General features: G+C 51.9%; 1 protein-coding gene across 1 annotated transcript in view; it reads left to right on the top strand.

Annotated features, from left to right (window-relative positions):
- LOC144173359 (uncharacterized) overlaps positions 1-23,619 on the top strand; it is a 54,558-nt gene that overhangs the window by 19,322 nt on the left and 11,617 nt on the right. Inside the window, exons 2-3 of the mRNA XM_077701824.1 lie at positions 8,242-8,326; positions 9,235-9,366. Coding sequence (XP_077557950.1) covers positions 8,242-8,326; positions 9,235-9,366 — 217 coding nt within the window. The remainder of the gene's footprint in view (positions 1-8,241; positions 8,327-9,234; positions 9,367-23,619) is intronic.

Raw genomic sequence — 23,619 nt, 5'->3', positions numbered from 1 at the left:
TTCGGCCAACTTTATCTTCCTCCGTGCCTTTGGTTATGCACGCCGTGGCCAGTGACCAGTCCGCGGAAGAGATCACAAGCTCGGCACCCTTGATCGCTTATATTTGCTTCGGAAAATGGGAGTAGGCCTCTCAGCGGACGTCTACGCGGCTCTGAGGCTGGAACAAAGAGCTCAGATATTAACCAATTTAATACGTTAGTTGGGCTAAAGTTGTTTCTCTCCGCGGGCCGTGAGCGCGTGCGGTATGTGTGCATACACTTTGATGACAGCTTTATTTTGTTCTTTGCAGTGAAAACAAAACGACGCTTCTTTATTGACTGCGTTCTCTTGACAACAAGTCAAGAGAACGCAATATCAATAATATATACTGCGACCCTCTTTGATACCCACGTTATAGAAAACTACTTCCGCATAGTGAATCCAGTGTGATTACTCGCTAATTAGCGAGTAATAATACATCTGCCCGTTTTCCAGCAGTTTTTCTTCATGAACACCAATAGTGCAGGAAAAGAGCAACGGGGGGACCAGCAGGAGAAGGCAGGTCATTCGGTGAACTTGAATTACTACGGCAAGTAACAACATTAGGGTAACACTGAATTTTCGCGATACTGCAATGCATAATTTGAAATAAGAATGCCATTTCAGTATAAATATATAGAATATAAAGCAGATGACGCGGGGTAAATTTAGTTCTCCGGGTTTTGTGTCATTCTCCTCCTGCAAAGAGGCTTTCGTTTTTGCTTGTGAAAATTGCTAGCCAGGACGAGACAAAATACAAAAACTAACTTCTAAGCATATAACTGCATGCGTAGCATGATGTGTGTGGTGTAAAATGTGACGCAGTCGGTTACCATTATGTATGTACCCCATCACAACATAAGTAACATGGACTAAGTACCATTGAGCGCGTACTACACCACAGCGAACAAAAACTGCCGTTTCTGCGAAGCTTTGTAAACCAAATGCATAAAATGTAATGGCCTCAACAAGTATTTTGTAATGAAGATGTTCACAAAAGCACCACCAATTCTTCAGCGCTATAGCTGCTATGGCTTTGCCCGAACGGCATATGGAGAAAGGGAAGACGTTCAGTCCTTCTCAAATTGAAGTCACTGGTGATTTTGTACTTGACGCCTAAAATTAGAAAAATACGATGTTCACGAAAGCGGTTTGGGTGCCGCAGAACACCTGGAAATGGGTTCCGGCAGTTTCTTCTTTTGCCTAAGATATCCTCCTCTCGACATTTTTTATGCTTTGTACGGCATTGACAAAAAAAGTGGGATTTCGTTTTCTGTCAAAGGACATCACTAAAACTACAGCTTAGCCGTATTATGAAAGTTAACTGCTGCAAGGCAGTTTCATAGATGTCGGCGAAGTTCATTATATTTTATGTGCGGTGTGCGCGTGTATATTGAACGCGCACGTGCATCTTGGGTCAAGAAGCACCTAATATATATGCGGTTCATTGTTGCAGTTGATGCATGAAAGAGTGTATACTTCACTGCCGTGCACGAGTTATGTGGAACAAGACACGAGCAAAAAATATACAAACGCACTCTCCTCAACCGTTTACTGGGACATAAGTGGAACAGTAACCGGAACCGCCGACATCGCATGACCCCATTTCTTCGGTTCCAGATAAAAACCACGAACATAAAGAAAACAAGCTGACGGTTCCAGATAAGATCCACCTATATGCCTCGTTCCAGTTATTCTTTCGTTCGGATCCACATAAAATATATGGATCACCCTTTTTAACTGGAACTTATATGGAACCAGATTAAGAGTGCACCGTCCTCACTGTCGGCGTTTTGGTACCAGTAGGTCGCATGGGACGGTGGTAGCTCGTTGGAGGGCGGGCTTTCGTCGTGGTTTGGAGTGAGCGACAAAGTGTGCGTCTCCTGGGTGCAATGCGCCGATTTTAGTGGAGCTGGAGGGGAAACCTCAGTCACATCACAGCTGGTCGAGATGCGTAGTGAAGCAGCGCCTTCGGCTGACGTCTCCTGTTGTGAGGACGAACACGGCGTGCTGGGTGCACAACTTGAGCTTGCGTCAACAGAAGCCGCTTGTTTGAAAGGTGGTAACGACGGTGTGTTCAGGCGCCAGCCAGGTGCTTGCGTACAGCAGGGAACCGGCGTAGATACATTGGGCAACAGACTGCTGGGGTGTGAAGCGCAGTCACTCGTCGTTGCCGCTAAGCCGCCGTCTGCTGGGCATAGCGTGGTCGTAGTCGCTGCACTGAGTGCCGTGGTGTGAGTGGAGTGGCTGGGCGCAGCCGGCATGGAGTGGCTCGTAGAATGACGTTCAGCGAATCCGGGTGGTGGTAGAACGTCGCTTCGCTCTTGGGTCGGAGAGTCGTCTTCAGGGCGCGAGGGAGGCTGCAAACAGGTCAGCACGGTTCCCATTCCATCGTGCGGTAACGCGTGCGAGGTGACCGTGGAAGGGGGCGACGCAGCATCCTTGTGACGGGAAAAACTCAAGCCGAGGCGCTTTATCACGTAGGCCTGCAGCGTTTCGTAGGGCCGCTCACCGTGTTTTAGCGGCTCATGGCGTAGGTCGGCCGGAAGCAGGGCGGTAGTGATGCGGTAGCGCTCGGTCTGTGAGTCGATGCGGCGGATGAAAAAGTGCGCTTCCATTTTGATGAACCGGGCTCGTGGGTTGGGTCGCTCGAAGGCCGGGTAGGGCGGCAGAGGGCAAGCTAAGTGGGGCTCCATGCTGCCGACGTCCGGGTCACCAGTTATGTAGGCGGCCGATGAGGCGGTGCGGCAGGGCCTACATTTATTTAGAGTTGCGTGAGGACGACAACGTGGGCCCGAGAAACGGAGAGCGCCCGTGGAGTGCGGCCGAGCAGCGTGGAAGCCATGATGTTCTGTGGCGCGTGGCTCGTCCTGCGTGTCGAGGCCACGCGCTGCTGACGCTGGCGGCAGCGGCCAATGATGATGATGGTGGGCTCTTGCTCTCGATTACGAAGTGCCGCTACACGGTGAAGGTGTTGTGGAGGCCAAGCTGGATTAGGCGCGTGTTGGAGGTTTAGGTAGGGAGGCCCAAAGCTGCTTTGTAGGTCTTTAGGATCAGAGCGTCCAGCTTGTTAGCTTCCTGTATCTTGAGGTTGACAAAACGGCAGCTTGAGGCGACTGATGAGGTGGGCTCGGACGAGTTTGCAGGTGTCGGATGCCCCCCCAAGTTCTCATTCCTGTGAAGCAGATTTACTTTGCGTTGCTCCGAGGCTCCTCCTCACCAACGGCGACCCCTCTTATATAACGCTTATCACAATGAATATTCCCCTTGCCACCACTGATGTTTCTTTCACAAGCTGCGCGGTCGGCTGACAGCGGCTGTAGCGCCGTTATCAGATGATTACGGAGAATCAACACCAGCGCGAATGGGTGTAAAGACGCCCTACAGCCAGCCCCACCGCCGCCGCCGAGAACCTAGCCGCGGCCTTTGCCGCTTTAAATTCCACCTCGCCCACTAACTCCGCGCCCCTGCCGGTTGAAAGCAACTTGTCCCGTTGAAACGCCGGCGTGAGCACATTATTCTTCTTTAGCTCCAAATCCATTCCGAGTCACATTGTCGCGTCGGCGGCCCTCGTTGACCAGCTGTTCATAGTTGGCCTGGCGGAAGAAAAATAGATCTTAATCTGGTCACATATAAAATCTTCCTCTCTCCATTCGCCAGTGTACTTCACGCCTATTTAGGCGCCTATCTTGCGTTGCCGGTGTAGGAGTGCACGGGTTGGGTGTGAAGGGAGGGGGCATGCATGCACGGCAGGGCTTAATGCCGGTTCCGATGACATACCCGTTGCGGTGGTGGGAGATTTAAACCTGGCAGTCTCATGGCTCAATGCGCCCAGTCAGATGTCCTCCGGAATCGAGCGGTTTGCGTATGGGTTGGTGTGTTGCACAGACAATGAGATGCCTACGAATGAGCAGCGAAAGAGACACCGACGCGTGTGTCCACTAGCATAGAGGTCGAAGCCCTGGAGGTGTTTAGTCGCTATGGGACGGACGCATGTCGCTCGCTTGGAGGAAGAAGAGCGGAAACTTAAGAAGCGTCAGCTCGAACAGAAGTGTGAATGGGCGCGAAAACGACGGAAAGCCGCTGCCACCGCCGTTGCCGCCTCAAGTTCAAGCTGGTCGTGTAGCTGCGAATCCCTCCCGGATGAACAGCAACTGGCCCGCTTGGAACACCGACGTCGGCTAATATCACTCGTTCAGCTTAAGGGCTTTCAGAGAGACGTGTTTGACAGTATCTTTCACTTCTAAGCCCCCGCTCATGACCGGCTGCCGGTTTGTGCGTGCACAGGTTAGGAAAGGAGGGCGGTAGGAGGGGGGGGGTCACGGGCAGATATAGGCTTCATACCCTTATTGATGACATGTGTGTTGTCTTGGTGTGAGGTTCAATGTGGTGGTCAAAGAGCCCAATGCGACCGGTCCGGTCTGGTCCGTGGTCGAGTGGATTGGGTTGGCGCGTTACACAAGCAGTAAGATGCCTACGACACGGGAGGCAAAGAGACAGCTCTAGACCGCTAGGATAACGCTCGGGTATTTTCCAGATTTCCTTCAGATAATTGGCTAGGAAGTATGTTCAGTCGTAAATTACAAACAAACGTGTTTTGTTCCGTGCAGTCCGTGGAGGGCGTGCTGCTTTGCAGGTCATCCTTCTCCCCCGAGTGGAAGGGCAGTAAATTTTTGTCTTGTGAACTCCGTATAGTTTGCTGGAATATTGCTGTAACTGGATTGCGTAGTGATCTGTATTTCTCCAGGTTAATGGCATGCACGCACGTTCAGAAGGCAAGTAACACTGAGAGGTCTTAATTGAACCCTTCACTACGGCGCGCCTATTACTTAGGTGTTGCCTCCGTGCGTAAGGTCCACCTTTTGCATCTGGAAAGAAATACCATTTCGCGACATGATAAGAGAACACAAATGCAGTGGACTGGCGCACCGCGTGCCAATAACTTCCTCGTAAGTCATAATCATCATCACCAGCCTATCTACGACCACTGCACGTCAAAGGCCTCTCCCATTAATCTCCAATTATCCCGTCCCTGTGCTGACTGCGACCAATTGATCCCCGCGAACTTCTTGATCTCCTCTGCCCATCTAACTTTCTGCCGCCTCCTACCACGCTTGCCTTCTCTAGGGATCCGCTGTGTTACCCTTAATGACCAACGGTTATCTTGCCTTCGCATTACATGCCCTGCCCACGTCCATTTCTTCTTCCTAATTTCATATATCCTTAACACGCGTTTGTTCCCTGACCCACTACCCTCTCTTCTTGTCTCTTAATGTTACTCCTCGTAAGTAGGAGGTGATACAGTTAGTTTCTGTCGGGTGACTGCACTGTAATAGTCTTAAGGCCGCTCTCGGGGGTATACCGGTGCATTGATGTTTTGGGAGCACTGTAAATTTTGTGTAGCCCTAACAGTTCATAAACGTGTTCTAGTGACTCGTCTACTTACTCCATTTTGATGACGAATGCATTCAGCCGGGTTGTGGTAGCTTCGGTGCTATGAAATATCCCGGCCACAATCTGGAACGAAAAAAAATAATTCTGGTGCTGTTCTCACATTACCTTACATGGGCTATATTTGCCCTTTTTGTAACCTTCAAAGGCGTCAGTAATAGTAATGAGAGCGGCTTGGCTAGGATAGGAGCCGAAGAAAAGCAGGCCATCCATGTCATCTTTAAGCCAGGGGTACCGGCGAAATTATGTGGTACCGCGTGTTGTATGCCCCAACATCCGTACGCGTTTGCATCGTCATGTACGCTTTGAGACATTTTCTTGTTAGGCGCTCTGCGCTTCCTGGGCTTCATTCGCTCTATTTTTTTTCTCTCTTACTTAGCTTTATTTAGAGTTTTTTCCTTGAAGTTTATTGCGTGCCATTTTTCATATAACTTTTGTTTTCCCTCTGTCACCTTCCTAATCTGTCACATTTACTTCACTGTATTGTAATCACCCCCAAGTGGCGTAGCAAGCACTCCCGCAAGCAGAGCTGACCTCTCCAGCCCACATCAAAGAGTTCTCCTCTCTCTCTCTCTTTCTCTCCAAAACAAGCACAAACAATTGTTCGCACTTCACCTAACTAGCGATTTGGATGACGTACCCGCTCTTACCATGGAACCGTGAACGGCTTTCCCGTAGCTTTGCAATTCTTACAGCCGCCTTTATCTTTCCGCATTCACGCTCTCACCGTAAACCCATAAGATCAAGCCGAAGGCCAGGAACATTTCTCAGATTCAGCCGTCTTCCTTAGTTGCCCAAGGCAACGGGTCAGATGCAGCAGTGGCGTAGCCAGATATGTTTTTTCAAGGGGTGTTATACTGCGCTGGCAAAAAAAATTAAGATAGCATGTGCGAAAGCAGCATTTATTTCATCTTTACATTTTACTATACCGGTGCTGTGGGTGAACAGGGTAAACGAAAAAGACGGCGGAAATGAGCTAGGTCCAAAGTGAGGAATAAAGCATCGAACCCCCCTTCCCCCTGGCATAGCCTCCCTTAGGGTATAAAGGATGCCATGCCCCTGCCTACGCCTCTGAAACATAAGTTCCCGCCGATGCGCAATAACGCCAGCGCGAGGGCAATTATCAGCGCATACACTGTATGGTCCAGTAAACAACAGCGGGTTCATTCGAACTGCGGCCAAAATTTGGTTAACTCCTCTTTCGAGGGAATTGGTTACAACGCAAATGCGCCGGCAGGTGATGGACGCGCTCTTCCATCCACCGCTCGTTGCACTGCTCATAAATATGTTCGCGATGCCGGAAATACTTAGCTGCTTTGGGTTTTCAAACACGGTCACAACTTTTTCATTCCTGGTGAAGCAAGTTTGCATGAGAGCGCGTAGACCCGAGATGAAGTGGCCGCTGTTCCTTTTGGAGCGTAAAGCAACGCGTGTTAGTTTCAATTCCTGTTCAATAGCTTGGACAGCTGTTGAACTAGTAACTCTTAGCTTGGTGAATATGCGATGTCAGGGTATTCGCTGACGTTTAAGATCAAGGTACTCAGACCTATGGTCGACAACGGTGACGACCGTAAACACACGTTTGCTTTCCACGTTACCGCCATAGTATTCCACGTAGTTATTTAATATTATACTCTTCATCACTAATTACTAATAAACGTATTATTACGTAATAGCATGTGAGATTATGTAGTACAGTAAAAGCTCGTTAATTCGAATTCGGTGAATTCGAACTGACGCTTTGGCTCTGGCACAGCTCTGCACATATCAATGGGAAAAAACTCTCGATAATTCAAACGCGTGGGTATCTAGAACGGTTAATTCGAATTTGGACCCCCTGGTTTCCATCGCTCCTCAAAGAAGTCGGCCCAGAGTGATCACAGTGTGCCTGCAAATCCACACCAAATAAAATTTACTTGAGATGCAAACAAGGAAACAAACAAAACAGCGTAGCGCGCGCGCTACGCTGCTGCGACAGCTCATTTCGCTTCCGCAGCGGGCGCCACGCCACCGGCCCCAGTGCTCCGGCGCATGCCGTTGCAGTTTTCCTTTGTGCCGCAGTCGCTGATGAAGGCCTGCGATCACGCGGCGTGCGCAACAAGCATGTAGTAGCGCCTAATTCGCAATAACGAGTTCAGAGGTGTCTTCGATGTGCTATGCCCGCGCAATGTGGCGCGATGTCCATTCATCCTAGCGCACGCCCGATAATTCAAATTCCGTTAAATCCGAACAATTTTATCGACCTCTGCGAGTTCGAATTAACGAGCTTTTACTGTGTTATTGAGCACTTTGCGATAAATTATTATTATAGAAGCGTTACAAAGTGGGTCCTGGTTTTTCTACTGCAAGGTTAATATAAAAACTGCCAGAGGCGTTGTTTTCCCAGCTCTTTTGATGGTTACTTCACCATTCACATCCTTCCTGAAGCACAAGTTACCGCCGTTTGCGTTCACTGTTCGCGGTTTGGGCTACATTTACGTGATGGCCGGTATAACCTTTATTACTACGAACCCCTGCAATTGCCGTCATACAGCTCTAGCTTTAAAATGGGAGTTAGGACGTCCTAACTGTAGCGCTGTATCCATCGAAGTGCCATAAAAACTGGGAGCTTCACCTTACAATCCCCTGAACTGCCGTAAGAAGGCGTCGAAGGCATCTCACACGCTTCTTATCGGTCCCATATCCCGTTGCCGGTTAAGCGCGGGCTTCCAGGTGTCTGCAACCACGCGCGGTGCTTTTGCATCTAATTTGTGTTGTTCATCCTTTCTACAGGAACGTGGACACCGTGGTAGGCTTCATTCACTACTACTGCCAGGACCCGCTTACGGCACGGGCGCCGAACAACAAAACGTACATTGTAAGAACGTGTACTTACACATTTACCCAAATTTACCTTCTCTGTATTTTTTGTGCCTGTGAGACTCGATGTTTAGCTGCCGTGTGTACAGCTTGAGATAAAGATTGTGGTCTGGTTGGTTAAAATGGTGCGTGACGGCTATGGAGGCCTTATTGGAGGTATGTGCCGGTGACCGTTGTGACGGGAGCTCATAGGTTGACTACTTTCGGCGATGTACGTTTGTGTCAGAAGTAGTGCATCAGACTATGCTCGAAAAGTACGTGCGCTGTCCCCGGGCCGCATATACGATGCCTGCGGGGAGAGACAGCTGTAGCTGTTTGTAAATATAGCATCAGGTTCCACATTTTGGCAATCTTTACGTACACGCGGCGTCAAAAATTTTCTGGACACGATTTGGACAATCGGAGAAGACTTCCCTGCTACCTGGGGGCTAAGATCCCACTATGCGCGTGGTGACGATGTTCCCAAGTGTGGTGCTTCGCTTAGAGAGGATATTCAATCCCTGGTTCATAAGTAAGCAGAGAAAATAATTCATTTTTGAAAATCGCGTCCAGGAAACTTTTTCCGGTGGGTGTACATCAGTATTACGCATTGCCAATGGTAACACGAGAGCTAACGAAGACGCGTAAAACAGGCTCAAATCATTGGTGGCGGCAGCACAGATTCTGCTTCGTTATAGCGGTTAAGATAATTTTAAGCATGCCAAGTCAAAGGAGCGTGGGTGAATGGCGTGTGTAGCCGAAGCAGTGCTGATTATATTTATAGGCAAACACGCCTTTCAAGCGGCCACTTCCATGAAGGAGTGCCATGTCTGAAAATCTGCATATTCCACTGATCCCTTGAATATGAAACCACGCTGCCCAGACGAGCATAAAAAGATCTCCTGGTGTATCTTTTCAAAAATACAGCAGGCGATGATGCTCGCCATTGGAACCTGGAACAAGAAGTGTCTTTCCGTCAGCTTGGCCGGGCTCCACTTCAGCGGTGTGTCAGTGTGGGGCCAGGCTGCGAGTAGCTGCACACCCGTCAACTACTGCAAAGTAAGTTCAGACTGTTGCAATAACTGTCATAGTATCTTTAAAGAATGACGTCATTTCACGCCTTCGTCAACCGAACTGCGTGATACTCCGTTTTGTTACGTCATAGCTCACAATATGGCTGTTGCGTCGGTAGTCTGAACATAGCCGGACGCTCTGCTTAGCCTTACGGAGTCACCGATTAAACACTTGTGCACTACAGTCGTATCATTCGAGCGGGCCGCATTCAATTGTACACCCGCACGCAGGCGCGTACAGTCATGGACAATTCAAATACGAACCGCGGAACGCACGGCCGAAGATACCGGTGCCGTCACCTGGCGGCGGCCGTAGAAAACGCACAGACATGCGCAGTTGAGATGTCGGGTGCGAGGGTGCGTGCCCCACTCCGATTTGTCGCCCTCTCCTTGCTAGTATGCATGCCTTGTCGCCATGTCTGGTCCTACACCACGGGTCTCCTTCCAAATACGTCTGTGCATGAATTCTCGGCGCCCAGACCCGTGCCGTTGTTCGGCTGTACGCCGCTTACCGAAAGAATGACGTATAACCTGAGACCTTACGTATAGGCTGGTCTCCTCTTGAACACCGGTTGCCAAAAAATCTGCGGCCGTTCGCTTGCCGTAATTCGGCCGAGGACCACTAACCGAATGAAAAAAATGTACATTCTGGGGCCTGCGTCGGCTGGTCTCCTGTATAACACCGATTACCCGAGGAAAACGAATATTCTGCCGTCAGACGCGCGGTTCACCGTTGAAAGAGCGAATGCGAGGCAGCCGCGCTCCGGACGGTCTCCTTTCGAACACCAACTGCCACAAGAATACGGATGTTCTGTGGCCGGTCGCTTGTCGTGCTTCGGCCGAACACCGCTTCCCGAAGGAAAAACGCATGCCCTAAAGCCGTACTTCTGCCGTTCTCTTTGTCCACATCGGCAGCCGAAAATGAACTGAATATCTGGCAGCCGGACAGCTGCCCTTCTGCGTCTGAAGACGGGCGGCCCGAGAAATACCGGAGCGCTGGTTGCCGAATGTTGGCCGCTCATCGTATGATCAGTGTCTGCCAGAACCTGGATGCTGGCCGGACATGCAAGAAAGCGGCCATTGACGGGCCGGTCTTGGGACACACTTTCTGTTCCGCCTGGGAAAGTACTAGCGCCGCTGCAGCTGAAGGTGTTGGTCGCGTTGAAAGCAATTCGGCGCGTAATTTTTTGCAGCTACGGCCAGTGATTCCGTGGGAAACCGCGTGCACGCTCTCGTGAGGCTTACTTTCGGGCTCATCATGCTTTCCTGGAAAAAAAAAACCCAGCGCACAGAACTGGAGACAAAAATAAATGCATGTCGCGTAACTTCTGATGGCACTGCATTGTTTTGGATTTGTAGTGCAGCGGTTCGGGAATTGAACAATGAGCTGACCCCCAAGAATTCGCCTTTGTTTAACGGAGTCATGGCTGAGTCCGGGGATTCGGTGATTGTAGCGAACAATAGATATACCACTATAATTCGTCTCCAATGATATAGAATAACCGTAAGCATTGTGTGGGCTGGGAGAATTACTGGCAGAATTCTAATATTAACGAAAATTAACAAGATAGGCAGGTCCAACCATTCTAGAGGCGAGTCGCCCTTGCACAACAATTTTATCGGCCCGATTTTTACGTGCATTTTTTTTTTGGGGGGGGGGGGGGGTTCGGGGCAGGCACCTCAGTGCTAGTAGAAATCTGCCGAGCGGGCAGCACTGCGCATGGTTTGGGTGTCCATCGTTGTTTGCTCAAGTTACTGCATCCCCCATGCAAAGCTATGTCGGCAATGTGACGCCAGCACACGGGGAAAAGGCGCTTGTGGCCTCAGATACTATCTCGCGCCGAATGGCTAACAATTGCTTGCAGTGCTCTTGCGGCATGGCGACAAGGCAAGCATGCGAGCGAGCAGAAAGCAACATATCGCAGTGGGACACGCAGCCTCGCTCCCTACATCTCAACTGCGCATGACCGCCGTGCGTTTTCCTCGACCGCTGCCAGGTGACGGCACCGGTACCTTCGGCCTTGCGCTCCGCGGTTCGTATTTGAATTGTCCATGACTGTACATGCGAACTGGTTTCCCCTACCTACTTTAAATATTGCCGCGAACCATACATTGGGTTTGTTTATTTGTGTTTTGCTTTTACCGCCCGGCTGCGCCGGTCTGTGTTATCTCTGCGCCAAGGGAAGCGCGTGTTCCATTCTTTCTTTCTGTGCCGCATGTGTTATCTGTTGTGATAGGGAGAGCATTCCGATCTAACGTGAACAGCCCAGAATAATCTTCTTGGATCTACTATGTTCTCGATGCGAATCGACGTTTCGAGAACCACGCGCGCCAAAAGATAAAAAGCCTGCAGTGCGGACGCCGGGGCATTCGATTCGACGAGAGAGAGAGAGAGAGAGAGTAAACTTTATTTTGCGAAAAAAAAAAGGGGGGGGGGAGCACGTGGTCGGATTCCTCATTTCAGGATCCCATTAGAGCTTGCTGCCTTTTCCGCACGTTCCACCAGCCGAAGCTGAGTGTCGCTGCCGGAGCTGGCCAGTTCTCTCTCCCACTGCTCATAAGAAGGGTTAGGAATTGGGCGAACATTTGGGTTTTTCTGGCAGGCCCAGACCATGTGGTAGAGGGTACAGATCTCACCACAGTGTGAGCATGTGGCGCTGTAGAGGGTGGGGTTGATGGCGTGAAGTTTAGATAGGTGTGGGAACGTGTTTGTTTGCAAAAGCCTCAGTTTATGCTCCTGTTCCTTGGTGAGTGAAGGGTGGGCAGGAGGATACTCTTGCCTACTCAGCTTGTAGTGCTGTGTGATGCCTTGGTATGTTACTAGGGGATGAGTCGCTTGAAGCCAGTCGTCTCGCGGTGCCCGGTAGGCTAATTCTCGGGCTGTCGTGTGGGCCATGACATTGCCGCGAAGGGACGAGTGGGCAGGCGCCCAAACCAGACTGATCTTGCGTTGAGGGGGTCGCTGGAGAAGGATTCTTGCAGCTGGTCTTGATATTCTTCCGCGTAGGTAGCTTCGGCATGCTGCTTGAGAATCAGTGATGATTGTATCGGCGGAGGTGTGGGCAATGGCAAGAGCGATGGCTGCTTCTTCTGCTTGGGTAGTGTTTATTCCAGTAAGTGTGACACTGGCGACATGCTCGGTGCATGTGGTGACGACAGCTGTCATCGTATCCATGCGAGCGTAGTCGGCAGCGTCCGTGTACACAGTTTTGGGGTTTTTTCCATGGACTATATCTAATGCCTGTGCTCTCGCCGCACGTCTTCCTTGGTGAAACTGAGGGTGCATATTCCGTGGAATAGGAGCCACATAGATGTTTTGCCTTATGGTTGTGGGTATGTCCATGGAAGAACTGCCTTGTTCTTCTGGGGTATTATATCCAAGGCGACCAAGCAGTTGGCGTCCTGTTCTTGTGGTCGCTAGACGGTGGTGCTGGTTTACCAAATGAGCCTCTATGAGCTCCTCCACAGTGTTGTGTACTCCCAGTTTGAGGAGTCTATCCGTTGCCGTGCTGACGGGGAGACCAAGTGCTTGTTTGTATGCTTTCCGAATGAGTGTATCAAGTTTGGTTACGTCGCTTTTGGAGAGGATCGCGTACGGGATGGCGTAATTGATGCGAGAGATGATGAAAGCTTGGACAAGCCGTAGTGTGTCTGCTTCCTTCATCCCTCTAGTCTTCGTGGTGATTCGGCGGAGCATGTGAACAATTTGTCCTGTTGTTTGAGCTAGGTGCCGAAGAAGTATAGAGTTGGAGCAGTCCTCTTGAAAGGTCATCCCCAGTATCTTTATGTGTGGGGAAGGCGTGATCGTAGCTCCGTCAAGGGTAATTTGGATGCTTGGGTCTTGATGTTTTCGACTTTGGCGCTTCCGGACAAGGAGAAGCTCAGATTTCTCTGGAGAGCAGCATAAACCACACTTGGCTGCATAAGCTTGCACGGTGTCAGCAGCCTGCTGAAGACGATCTTGCATTTCCCCTACCGACCCTGCGCCCGTCCATAACGTTATATCATCGGCATATAGGCCGTGTCGAAGGTCAGGGATGGCATCTAATAGTTTGGGAAGGCCGATGAGGGCGATGTTAAATAGCAGTGGGGAAAGAACTGCGCCCTGTGGCGTGCCTCGACCTCCAACTTGAATGGGAGGTGATTGTGCGTCACCGACCTTCAGGACTGCTTGCCGGTTTGTAAGAAAATCCCTGATGTAATTGTACATCCTGGCGCCGCAGTGGAGGTTATTGAGATTGTTCAGAATCATTTGATGATTTACATTGTCAAACGCCCCTTTTAAATCGAGGGCGAGAATCGCTTTGGGCGTGTGATTATTGGCCTGCATCATGATTTCCTCTTTGAGCTGAAGAAGAATATCTTGGGCACTGAGACTTGGTCTGAATCCGTACATGGATGTAGGAATTTGGTAAGTATCTTCTAGGTATTGTTGTAGGCGAGCGAGGATGACGTGCTCCAGTAGCTTTCCTATGCAGGACGTTAATGAAATTGGGCGGAGATTCTCGACGCTTGGCTCCTTTCCTGGTTTCGGTATTAGATGAACCTCAGCCGTCTTCCATTCCGGCGGTATGACTCCCTTTTCCCAACAGCCATTCATGAATTGTGTGAGGGATGTGACGGAGTCATGGTCAAGGTTAGTCAGTATCTTGTTTGTGATACGGTCTTGGCCGGGTGTGGTATTTCTCCGTATCTTGGCTAGCGCTGCCCGTACCTCCGATTCGTCAATGGGCCTATCCAAATGGAGGTTTGGATCGCCCGAGTAGTCTGGAGCTGAGTATGGCGGAGATAGAGGCAGGTATCTTTGCTGAAGCTTTTTGAGGAGGTCGTCCTTGGTGCCTGGGAAAGTGTGCAAAATGTTTTTCATTGTTTTGGTAGTTGCGCCTTTACTTTTTGAAGGGTCAATCAAATATCTGAGTAGCCGCCACGTCTTAGATGTGGTGAGAGTACCACCGAGGCTGTCGCAGATCGTGAGCCAATTATTCTTGCAAAGTTCAGCAGCGTATTTGGCCGCGTCCTGAGTCAGGGCTGCAATTCGCAATTTGAGTTTGCGATTGTGCTTTTGCCTCTTCCATCTGCGGATGAGCGACCGGCGAGCTTCCCATAAGTGGAGTAGTTTGGTGTCTATATGCGGAACCTGTGTAGTGGTATTTAGCTGTTGCGTTGTGGCTTTTACATCAGCTCGTAGCGCTTGCGTCCAGGTGTTGATATCCTCTATCTTGGAGCTAGGCAGCTCAGCCCTGCGCTCGCGGAACTTGTCCCAGTTCGTTATTCGAACTCCGCCTAGGGGTGCTCGATATTCTTCCCCGTAAAGGGTCGTTGAAATGACTGAGTGGTCACTACTTAGATTCTCCTCCAGGTTCACCCATGTGGCGTGGTTGACGTTTTTAGTAAAAGTCAAATCCGGGCACGTGTCGTGAGTTACGCTGTTGCCCATTCGCGTCGGCGTACTGCAGTCCGTAAGTAGCACCAAACCCTCTTCACCCACGCAGCGGAGGAGCTCATTGCCTCTCTTGTTCGCATATCGGTATCCCCATATGGGGTGGGCCGCGTTGAAATCCCCAAGGACAATGAGGGGATTGGAGCCCGCGGTGGTAGTTGCTTGTTGCACTATGCGGTCAACGCAATCTCGCTTATTTTTTGGTCGGAAGTAGACATTCAGGACAAACAGGCTTTTCCCCTTGCGTACCTTCCTCGGGATGAGCTCGGTGAGGATGCCAGTTTGTTCTGCTTGTGTTATGACGTGGTGTATGGCAGTGATGGATTTCTTGATTAGTGTGCAAGAATTAAACCCCTTTGAGTCTTCATGTGTGATATATCCTGGAAGCCTAGCGTGTGCGTTGGTTTCTTGAAGCGCAATGACGTCGGGTGCAGTGGACACTGATTGAATGTACTGCTGGAGTAGGCCAATCTTGTTTTTTATGCTCCTGCAATTCCATTGCCAGATTATGAGTTCTTTGGGCGTTCCTGCATCCTGCCTACCCATGGAGGGACGTAGAGAGGTCCTTGTCTGCCGTGTCTGTCGTGGTTAGTCGTTGGTACGGCTTTTCTTTCCGAGATGACCGGCTGAGGGACGGCGTTGATTGACTTTCCAAGTGGTCAAGGCGGTTCAGTATGAGCGTATTTGTTTGCTGGCACTGTGCCATGATCTGTGCGAGTGAGCTAACCTGCGCAATGAGAGCACCAAGTTGCTCATTAACAGTTTGAGCATGTTTCTCGATGGCTTCCTTGCATTCTGTTCTGACGTCATCAATTTGTGTAGGAGTGGGAGCATGATTCGGAGTGGTTGTTTTGCTCGCGTCGGAGATTTTACGTTTTTTCTCTACCCCTGCTTGTGTGTGCTGGGCTGAGGTGTTGGACTGCGTCAGTTGCGATATGGCTGCTTTGAGCGATGCAATTTCGCTTCTAAGGCAGGTGACTTCTTTTTGTAGGTTAGTGCATTCATTGCAGGTGGGTTTTGGGGAATGAGCAGTGGTAGAGAGAATCTGAGACCAGCTCACCTGCGGAGTCGGCGTTTCTTGGTTGCTCGAGGTGGTCGGCGCCCGCTGCTTTGACTGGCTCCTGCCGGCGGGGGCCCTGGACTTGGAGCGCGACCGTGACCCGGAGGAGCGCCTGCCTTGAGAGGTCCCTCTGCTGCGCGATCTTTCACGGCTGCCAGAGGGTGGGCTTTCGGCACAGGCATCCTTCTCCCAGTTCTTCCGGCGAAGGTAGTAGGGCTCCTTGAAACGTCGCGGGCAGTCTTTGCTCGCTGTTAAGTGCTCGCCCTGACAGAGTGAGCATTTGGGGGAGCATGGGTGGTCCGGCTCTGGATTTCGTCTTCCACACTTGGCGCAGGCACTGGCATTAGGTGTTGGGCAAACATCAGTGCGGTGGCCTGTCTCATGGCAGTTGTGGCAGTAAGGAATTGTTTGCTTGTATAAGTAGCACCTTGTCTCCACTCCTTTATAGTATACGTAGAAGGGTACCTTGTTGCCTAAAATCGTGATCAGTACCGTGGAAGTACTTCCGAGACGACGACATGTTAGAAATTCAGTACCGGGGAGCCAGAGGTCTTCGAGGACTTCCTTCATTGAGTAGTGTTGAGGGATATTATGTATTATGCCTCTGCAGGAGTCGTACGGGGAAAGTCCATATAGGCTCACCGGGTAGGTTTTCCCTTGTAGGGTTAGCTGCGTGATGCGGTTGAGGGCTCTGGCGGCTTGCTGATGTGGTGTGCTTATAGTTAGGATGTTCTGGCTCGGGTCGACCCGGACTCGGAGCTCAGCTTCTCTCCACGTGATTTGGGCGGCCGAGAGAATGCTCTCCGCGAGGAGTGCCGGGCTTTGCTTGCGCAGTTCGAGTCCTTCCTTGGGGCGAATTACCATCTTGAAATCTTCTTTCGGTAGAGGGGGTGGTCTTGGCTTTGCTGCGTTGGCACCCGGCCTAATGCTCGTTTTACGTTCGGTTTGGGTCAGTTGCTGCGCGGTGGAGTCCAGGCTTGCTCTGTTTTTTCTGCGCGTCGCCTTGCTGACCGCCTCAATCCATCCTTCGTTGTCTTCTTGCATACTTGGGGCTTCTAGTCTTTCCTGGGCTTCCATCTCGTTATCTTGTTCGTCGACGGGCACAGCTGCCGCGCCTGCAGCCATCACCGCTGTCGCCACCGCTTCGTACTCGTGCCGGTGTCGGCCGCGCCGATGTTAGGGTTAGCAAAGCGGCCCTCGCCTTGAATCTTCAAAGTACCGCGGAATAGCGAAAAACTCACTCACAGCCGTAAGCTTGGCATCGGGGTGATCCTTAAAGCTTCATAGAAGTGGCCGTCGAGTTTTCTCTCGTCAACAGTGGACCTATTCGTTGCTTTGGAGCACTTTTCCAGGAGCCCATATGCTGCGCGTTCGCTCGGGTTGGCCCCCTGGTGGCTTTTTTTCTCGATTCGACGACTCTCGCCTGTGCAAGTCACTTTGTTGACCGCTGCTTCGCCGCCTCTGTATTCTTTTGAGTTGTTAGGGGAGCACAAGTTCGCTCCAATAAACGTGTTTCTCATTCAACACAACTGCATCGTCCTTGTCTTCGTGACATCTGGTGGAGGTGCGGGGTATCGATCCCAGTACCTCTCGCAAGAATGGTTGGAGAAACTGGAGCGCGTCCGGAAATTCAACAGGTGGGACGACGCAGAAACGTTCCGGCACGTTTTCTTTTACTTGGAAGATTCGGCTCGCACTTGGTTCGAGAACCACGAGAGCTCCTTGACAAACTGGGCTCAGTTCAAAAGCGAGTTTACTAAGACCTTCACTACCGTCGTGCGGAAAGAAAGAGCCGCCCTTTTGTTGGAAACGCGCACGCAACACCCCAACGAAGGTGTCGTGATCTTCGTTGAGGAGATGAAGCAGCTATTTCGCCGCGCGGACCCCGAAATGACGGAAGAAAAGAAGTTGCGCTTCTTAATGCGCGGAGTGAAGGAGGAACTGTTTGCTGGACTTGTCCGAAATCCGCCCAAAACCGTCGCCGAATTCGTGACCGAAGCCAGCACCATTGAGAAAGCCCTCGAAATGCGTGCTAAGCAGTATGACCGCAACTTTGTTGGCGCGGCCAATGCGAACGACTTTGGCAGCACGCGGATCCCGGCCGACAGCCTACGCGAGACTATCCGCGCAATAGTGAGAGAGGAGCTGCGGAACCTTCTCCCAACGCCGCCGCAGCCCCAAGTCGCTTCCCTCACCGACGTGATTAGAGAAGAAGTGCAACAAGCGTTGGGAACTTCTACGCCATCCGAGGTACCCCGAGAGCCACAAGCTATGACATACTCCGCGGCTGTTCGTCGACCCCGCCCTGCTCCAACACGCCGTCAAGAGGCCCCGCCGTACCGCCGCCCACTGTCACCCGCCCGACCTCCGGTAGCCCGAAACCAGACGCCGAAGAAGACGGACGTATGGCGAACTCCCGATAACCGTCCTCTGTGCTACCACTGCGGAGAGGCCGACCACATTTACCGTCGCTGCCCATACAAGAGACTCGGACTGCGTGGTTTCTCCGTCGACGCACCTCGCCCTCTCCCTGGCCAACGACCACGTGAGATCGACGAGTATCTATCTGAAACCAGCCGTGGCCCAGCGCGTTTCAACCGTTCGCCGTCGCCCTACCCCTACCAATCGCCGAACCGCCGTAGCAACGCTGACTTCGCCCGTGGAAGGTCCCCCAGCCCACGCGGGGGAAACTAAAGGCGGCAACTTCTGGAGGTGAAGTTGCTCTACGGCGAAAAACTAGAAACCCTCCAACGACGCAAGGACGCGCTGAAGGCAGTGATTCACGACATGCCCTCATCCCGACGACCCGACCTAACCCTGACGAGACTCCCGAACACGACGACAGCTACACGGCGAGACGCGTACCCGACCTGACCGAGACGTCCGTTGAGAAGACGACGACAACGACGATGCACAGTGCCCGACCATCAACACGTACAAGCAGAGATACGACGCCCCGACGAACCCGGAACTCGAGGACGACTGCATCTGACGTCAAGGTGTCCATCGACGGCTTTGACGTAGTCGCCCTCGTAGACACGGGAGCTGACTATTCGGTAATGAGCGGACCATTTGCGTCTAAGCTGAAGAAAGTTATGACCAGATGGGACGGTCCGCACATACGCACAGCAGGAGGCCACCTCGTGACGCCAAGTGGAACGTGCACATCGCGCGTCACCATAGACGGCACAACGTACCCTGCGGCGTTCGTCGTTCTGCCTAACTGCTCCCGCGACGTGATTCTAGGAATGGACTTTTTGACGGACAACGGCGCAATAATTGATCTGCAGACCAAGTCGATAACATTTTCCTCCAATCACTCCACGACGCCGCAGCCGAACCCCGATCACCGTGCTGCTGTCAGGATCGCCGACGATCACATCACCCTGCCACCCCGCGCAAGCTTGATGATCGCCGTCTACTGTGAGGATGCTGCTTCTGACATCGACGCTATCGTAGAGAGTGATCGAAGGTTGCTTCTCGACCGCGGTGTCTCCGTCGCAAGAGGCATTGCGCACTTTAAGCAACGTCAATCTCACGTTTTGGTCACTAATTTCACCGAAGAGTACCAGCATTTAAACAAGGGAGCTGCAATTGCGTTCCTCGAAGAAACGCAAGAAGCAAGTGATGTGATCGCAGTCGCCGACTTTGAACGCACACCCGTAGAAACATTCAAGCTCCCGCAGCCATTCGACGTGAATCCGGCGCTACCGCAAGAACAACGGAAAAAATTATTGGCTTTGCTGCGTCGCTATAGCGAATGTTTTTCGTCGAGCGCAAAACTACGTCAGACCCCTCTAGCGAAGCACCGAATAATAACCGAAGATGGAGCCCGACCTACCCGACAGTCACCGTACCGCGTCTCTTCACACGAACGGGAAGCCATCCGGACTCAAGTCGACGACATGCTGAGCGATGACATTATACAGCCATCGAAAAGCCCCTGGGCTGCGCCCGTCGTACTCGTAAAGAAAAAAGACGGCACATTAAGGTTTTGCGTTGACTACCGCCGACTGAACAAAATCACGAAAAAGGACGTGTACCCCCTCCCCCGAATCGACGACGCCCTCGACCACCTCTGCCACGCGAAGTACTTCTCATCGATGGACCTGAAGACCGGCTACTGGCAAATTGAAGTGGACGAGAGAGACCGAGAGAAGACTGCATTTATAACCCCAGACGGCCTATACGAGTTCAAGGTGATGCCGTTTGGGCTGTGCACAGCACCAGCGACGTTTCAAAGAGTCATGGACACTGTGCTAGCTGGCCTTAAGTGGCACACCTGCCTCGTATACCTCAACGACGTAGTGGTATTCGCCCGGACTTTCGACGAACACCTTGCAAGGTTGGAGTCTGTACTCGAGGCCATTCGTACGTCGGGGTTGACGCTGAAGCCTGAAAAGTGCCGTTTCGCATACGGGGAACTCAAGTTCTTGTGCCACGTCGTCAACGCCGCGGGAGTCCTACCTGACCCGGCAAAAACTTCAGCCATTGCGAACTTCCCAAGGCCGAAAAACAAGAAGGGCGTGCGGAGATTTCTCGGGCTGTGCGCATACTACCGGCGCTTCGTCGCAAACTTCGCACGCATTGCAGAGCCACTCACGCGCTTGACGAAAGATAGCACCCCTTTCAGCTGGGAAAACGACCAAGAAAAAGCATTCGGCGAGCTGCAAAAACGCCTCCAAAGCCCGCCCGTGCTCGCTCATTTCGACGGAAATGCCGAAACGGAAATGCATACGGACGCCAGTGATATAGGCTTGGGTGCCGTCCTTGTCCAAAAGCAAAGCGGCTGCGAAAGGGTAATCGCCTATGCTAGCCGTGGTCTGTCGAAGGAGGAGAAAAACTATTCTGCCTCTGAGAAAGAGTGCCTGGCTATTATATGGGCGATTTCAAAATTTCGCCCATACGTGTATGGAAGGCCATTCAAGGTTGTAACAGACCACCATGCGCTGTGTTGGCTCGCCAATTTGAAGGACCCCTCTGGCCGTCTTGGGCGGTGGAGCTTGCGCCTGCAGGAGTTCGACGTTACAGTCGTTTATAAATCCGGCAGGAAACACTCCGACGCCGACTGCCTGTCCCGCGCCCCCGTCGACCCACCACCACAAGACTCTGATGAAGACAGCGCGTTCTTCGGGATCGTGACGGAGAGCGACCTAGCCGCCCAGCAGCGTGCCGACCCCGACTTACGCGTCATAATCGAGTACCTCGAGGGATGCAACGTTGCCGTTCCTAGGACCTTCAAACGCAGCTTACCAGCATTCAGCCTGAGAAACTCCGTCCTTGTGAAGAAGAATTTCAGCCCCGGAACAAGAGCGAATTACCTTCTCGTCATCCCCGCGGACCTTCGTGACGAAATTTTGGAAGCGTGCCACGACGACCCGTCTTCCGGACATCTGGGCACAGCCCGCACTATTGGAAAAATCAAGGCGAGGTACTACTGGCCCGGCCTTACCTCTGACGTCACCCACTACGTCCGGAGCTGCCGTGACTGCCAGCGACGAAAAACGCCGCCGACAAGACCCTCCGGACTTCTGCAACCGATCGCCGTCCCATCGAGACCATTTCAACAGATTGGAATGGACCTTTTAGGCCCGTTCCCTACGTCACGATCACAGAACAAGTGGATTGTCGTAGCGACAGACTACATGACGCGCTACGCAGAGACCGCCGCTCTTCCGAGGGGGACTGCACAAGAAGTGGCGAAGTTCTTTATAAGCCAAGTTGTGCTGCGACATGGAGCCCCGGAAGTCCTAATCACCGACCGCGGAACGGCATTTACTGCGGAGCTTATGCAAGGAGTATTACGCTACAGCAACACGGATCACCGAAGAACGACGGCGTACCACCCCCAAACGAACGGACTAACAGAACGTCTGAACAAGACAATCGCAGATATGCTGTCAATGTACGTTGACGTTGAACATAAGACTTGGGACGAAGTGCTCTCGTATGTCACGTTTGCGTACAACACGGCTATCCAGGAGACGACACAGCTGACGCCGTTCCAGCTTGTCTACGGTAGAAGGCCGACTACGATGCTCGACGCCATGCTTCCGCACGTAGAAGACGACGACCTCAACGCCGACGTCTACGGATATTTTCAACGTGCGGAGGAGGCCCGCCAGCTCGCTCGAGTTCGTATAACGGACCAGCAGCTGGTGGATGCGGGCCGCTACAACCTCCGACGCCGAGACGCCGAGTACCAACCAGGGGATCGTGTGTGGGTTTGGACTCCCATCCGACGACGCGGACTCAGTGAGAAGCTCCTGCGACGGTATTTCGGACCCTACCAGATTCTACGACGTGTTGGCCAACTTACCTACGAAGTGATCCCCGATGGTGACTCCGGCACATCACTACGACGCACGCGGCCTGAAGTCGTCCACGTGGTTCGCTTAAAACCTTTCTACGGACGATGACGAACTTTTATTTTCATTTGTTCGGACTGTCGCTTATGTTAGCATCGGGTCGATGCACTCTTAGAGGGGGGGGGGTAATGCCGCGAACCATACATTGGGTTTGTTTATTTGTGTTTTGCTTTTACCGCCCGGCTGCGCCGGTCTGTGTTATCTCTGCGCCAAGGGAAGCGCGTGTTCCATTCTTTCTTTCTGTGCCGCATGTGTTATCTGTTGTGATAGGGAGAGCATTCCGATCTAACGTGAACAGCCCAGAATAATCTTCTTGGATCTACTATGTTCTCGATGCGAATCGACGTTTCGAGAACCACGCGCGCCAAAAGATAAAAAAATTCCCCCGCATTTCCCCGAGGGGGAGAATGTGAAAGTGCCAATGCACGGTTGTCGGCCCGCTTGCGGCGCTTGCGCTCGGCCCCCGCAGCCCACCCCCTCGCCGCCTTCTCTTCCATCTCTTCCATCGGGTTTGTAGTATCACGTGTACACCACGCAGTTATCAAGCCGCTATAACGCCGCTGAGTCGCCAACGCACGCCGCTGACGACGTAGTTTGAATGCGTTAAAGATATAAGGCGCGTCTAACACTGATATCACCGTCGCGTCTGTGGCTTGGTCGGTAGCGCGTCGCGCTGCGGCCCGCAAAGTCCTCGGATCGAAACCTGGCGCCGGATGCTGTTTATTCTTTAAAGAGCACTGCGGACGCCGCCGCCGACGCCGGCGGTGGATGGTTTGGGGTCGCTTATAAAGAGCATTCGCTCTTAAAAAGCCTGCAGTGCGGACGCCGGGGCATTCGATTCGACGACTCTCGCCTGTGCAAGTCACTTTGTTGACCGCTGCTTCGCCGCCTCTGTATTCTTTTGAGTTGTTAGGGGAGCACAAGTTCGCTCCAATAAACGTGTTTCTCATTCAACACAACTGCATCGTCCTTGTCTTCGTGACAATATCTAACACTCGTCTGTATCGCATTCAACACGGCAAAGTTAGTTATGGCACGAGGCTTTGGTTTCGGTATTTATAGATCTATTTTTATTTATTTTTCTATTTACAGTAGCATTTTATACCATTAATTGTTGCACGGAGAGAGAGGACTTAATGATTCATTCGTGCAGTTCTATGCACGATGAATACTAAATCAGGCCGACCACTGGTGCCCTCCCGGAGCGCATATTGCCACGAAGAAGTTTTCTCGATGTTCTGGCTACTCTAAACTATCGGTGCGCGCCCTCGTCAGCCGTACGGTGGCTGGAGCGAAATCTTGATCTGGCTGCAGGCTGCGATGAACAATCTCGCTCGAAGTAAAAGTCTTGCAACGGCCGAGTTATTTTCG

The sequence above is a fragment of the Haemaphysalis longicornis genome, unplaced genomic scaffold (genome assembly GCF_048455015.1).
Source record: "Haemaphysalis longicornis isolate Haplotype H1 unplaced genomic scaffold, Haemaphysalis longicornis Haplotype H1 scaffold_3, whole genome shotgun sequence".
NCBI classification, from domain to species: domain Eukaryota; kingdom Metazoa; phylum Arthropoda; class Arachnida; order Ixodida; family Ixodidae; genus Haemaphysalis; species Haemaphysalis longicornis.
Note: the sequence above shows the minus strand (reverse complement) of the source record. Positions and strands in the feature narration are given on the sequence as shown.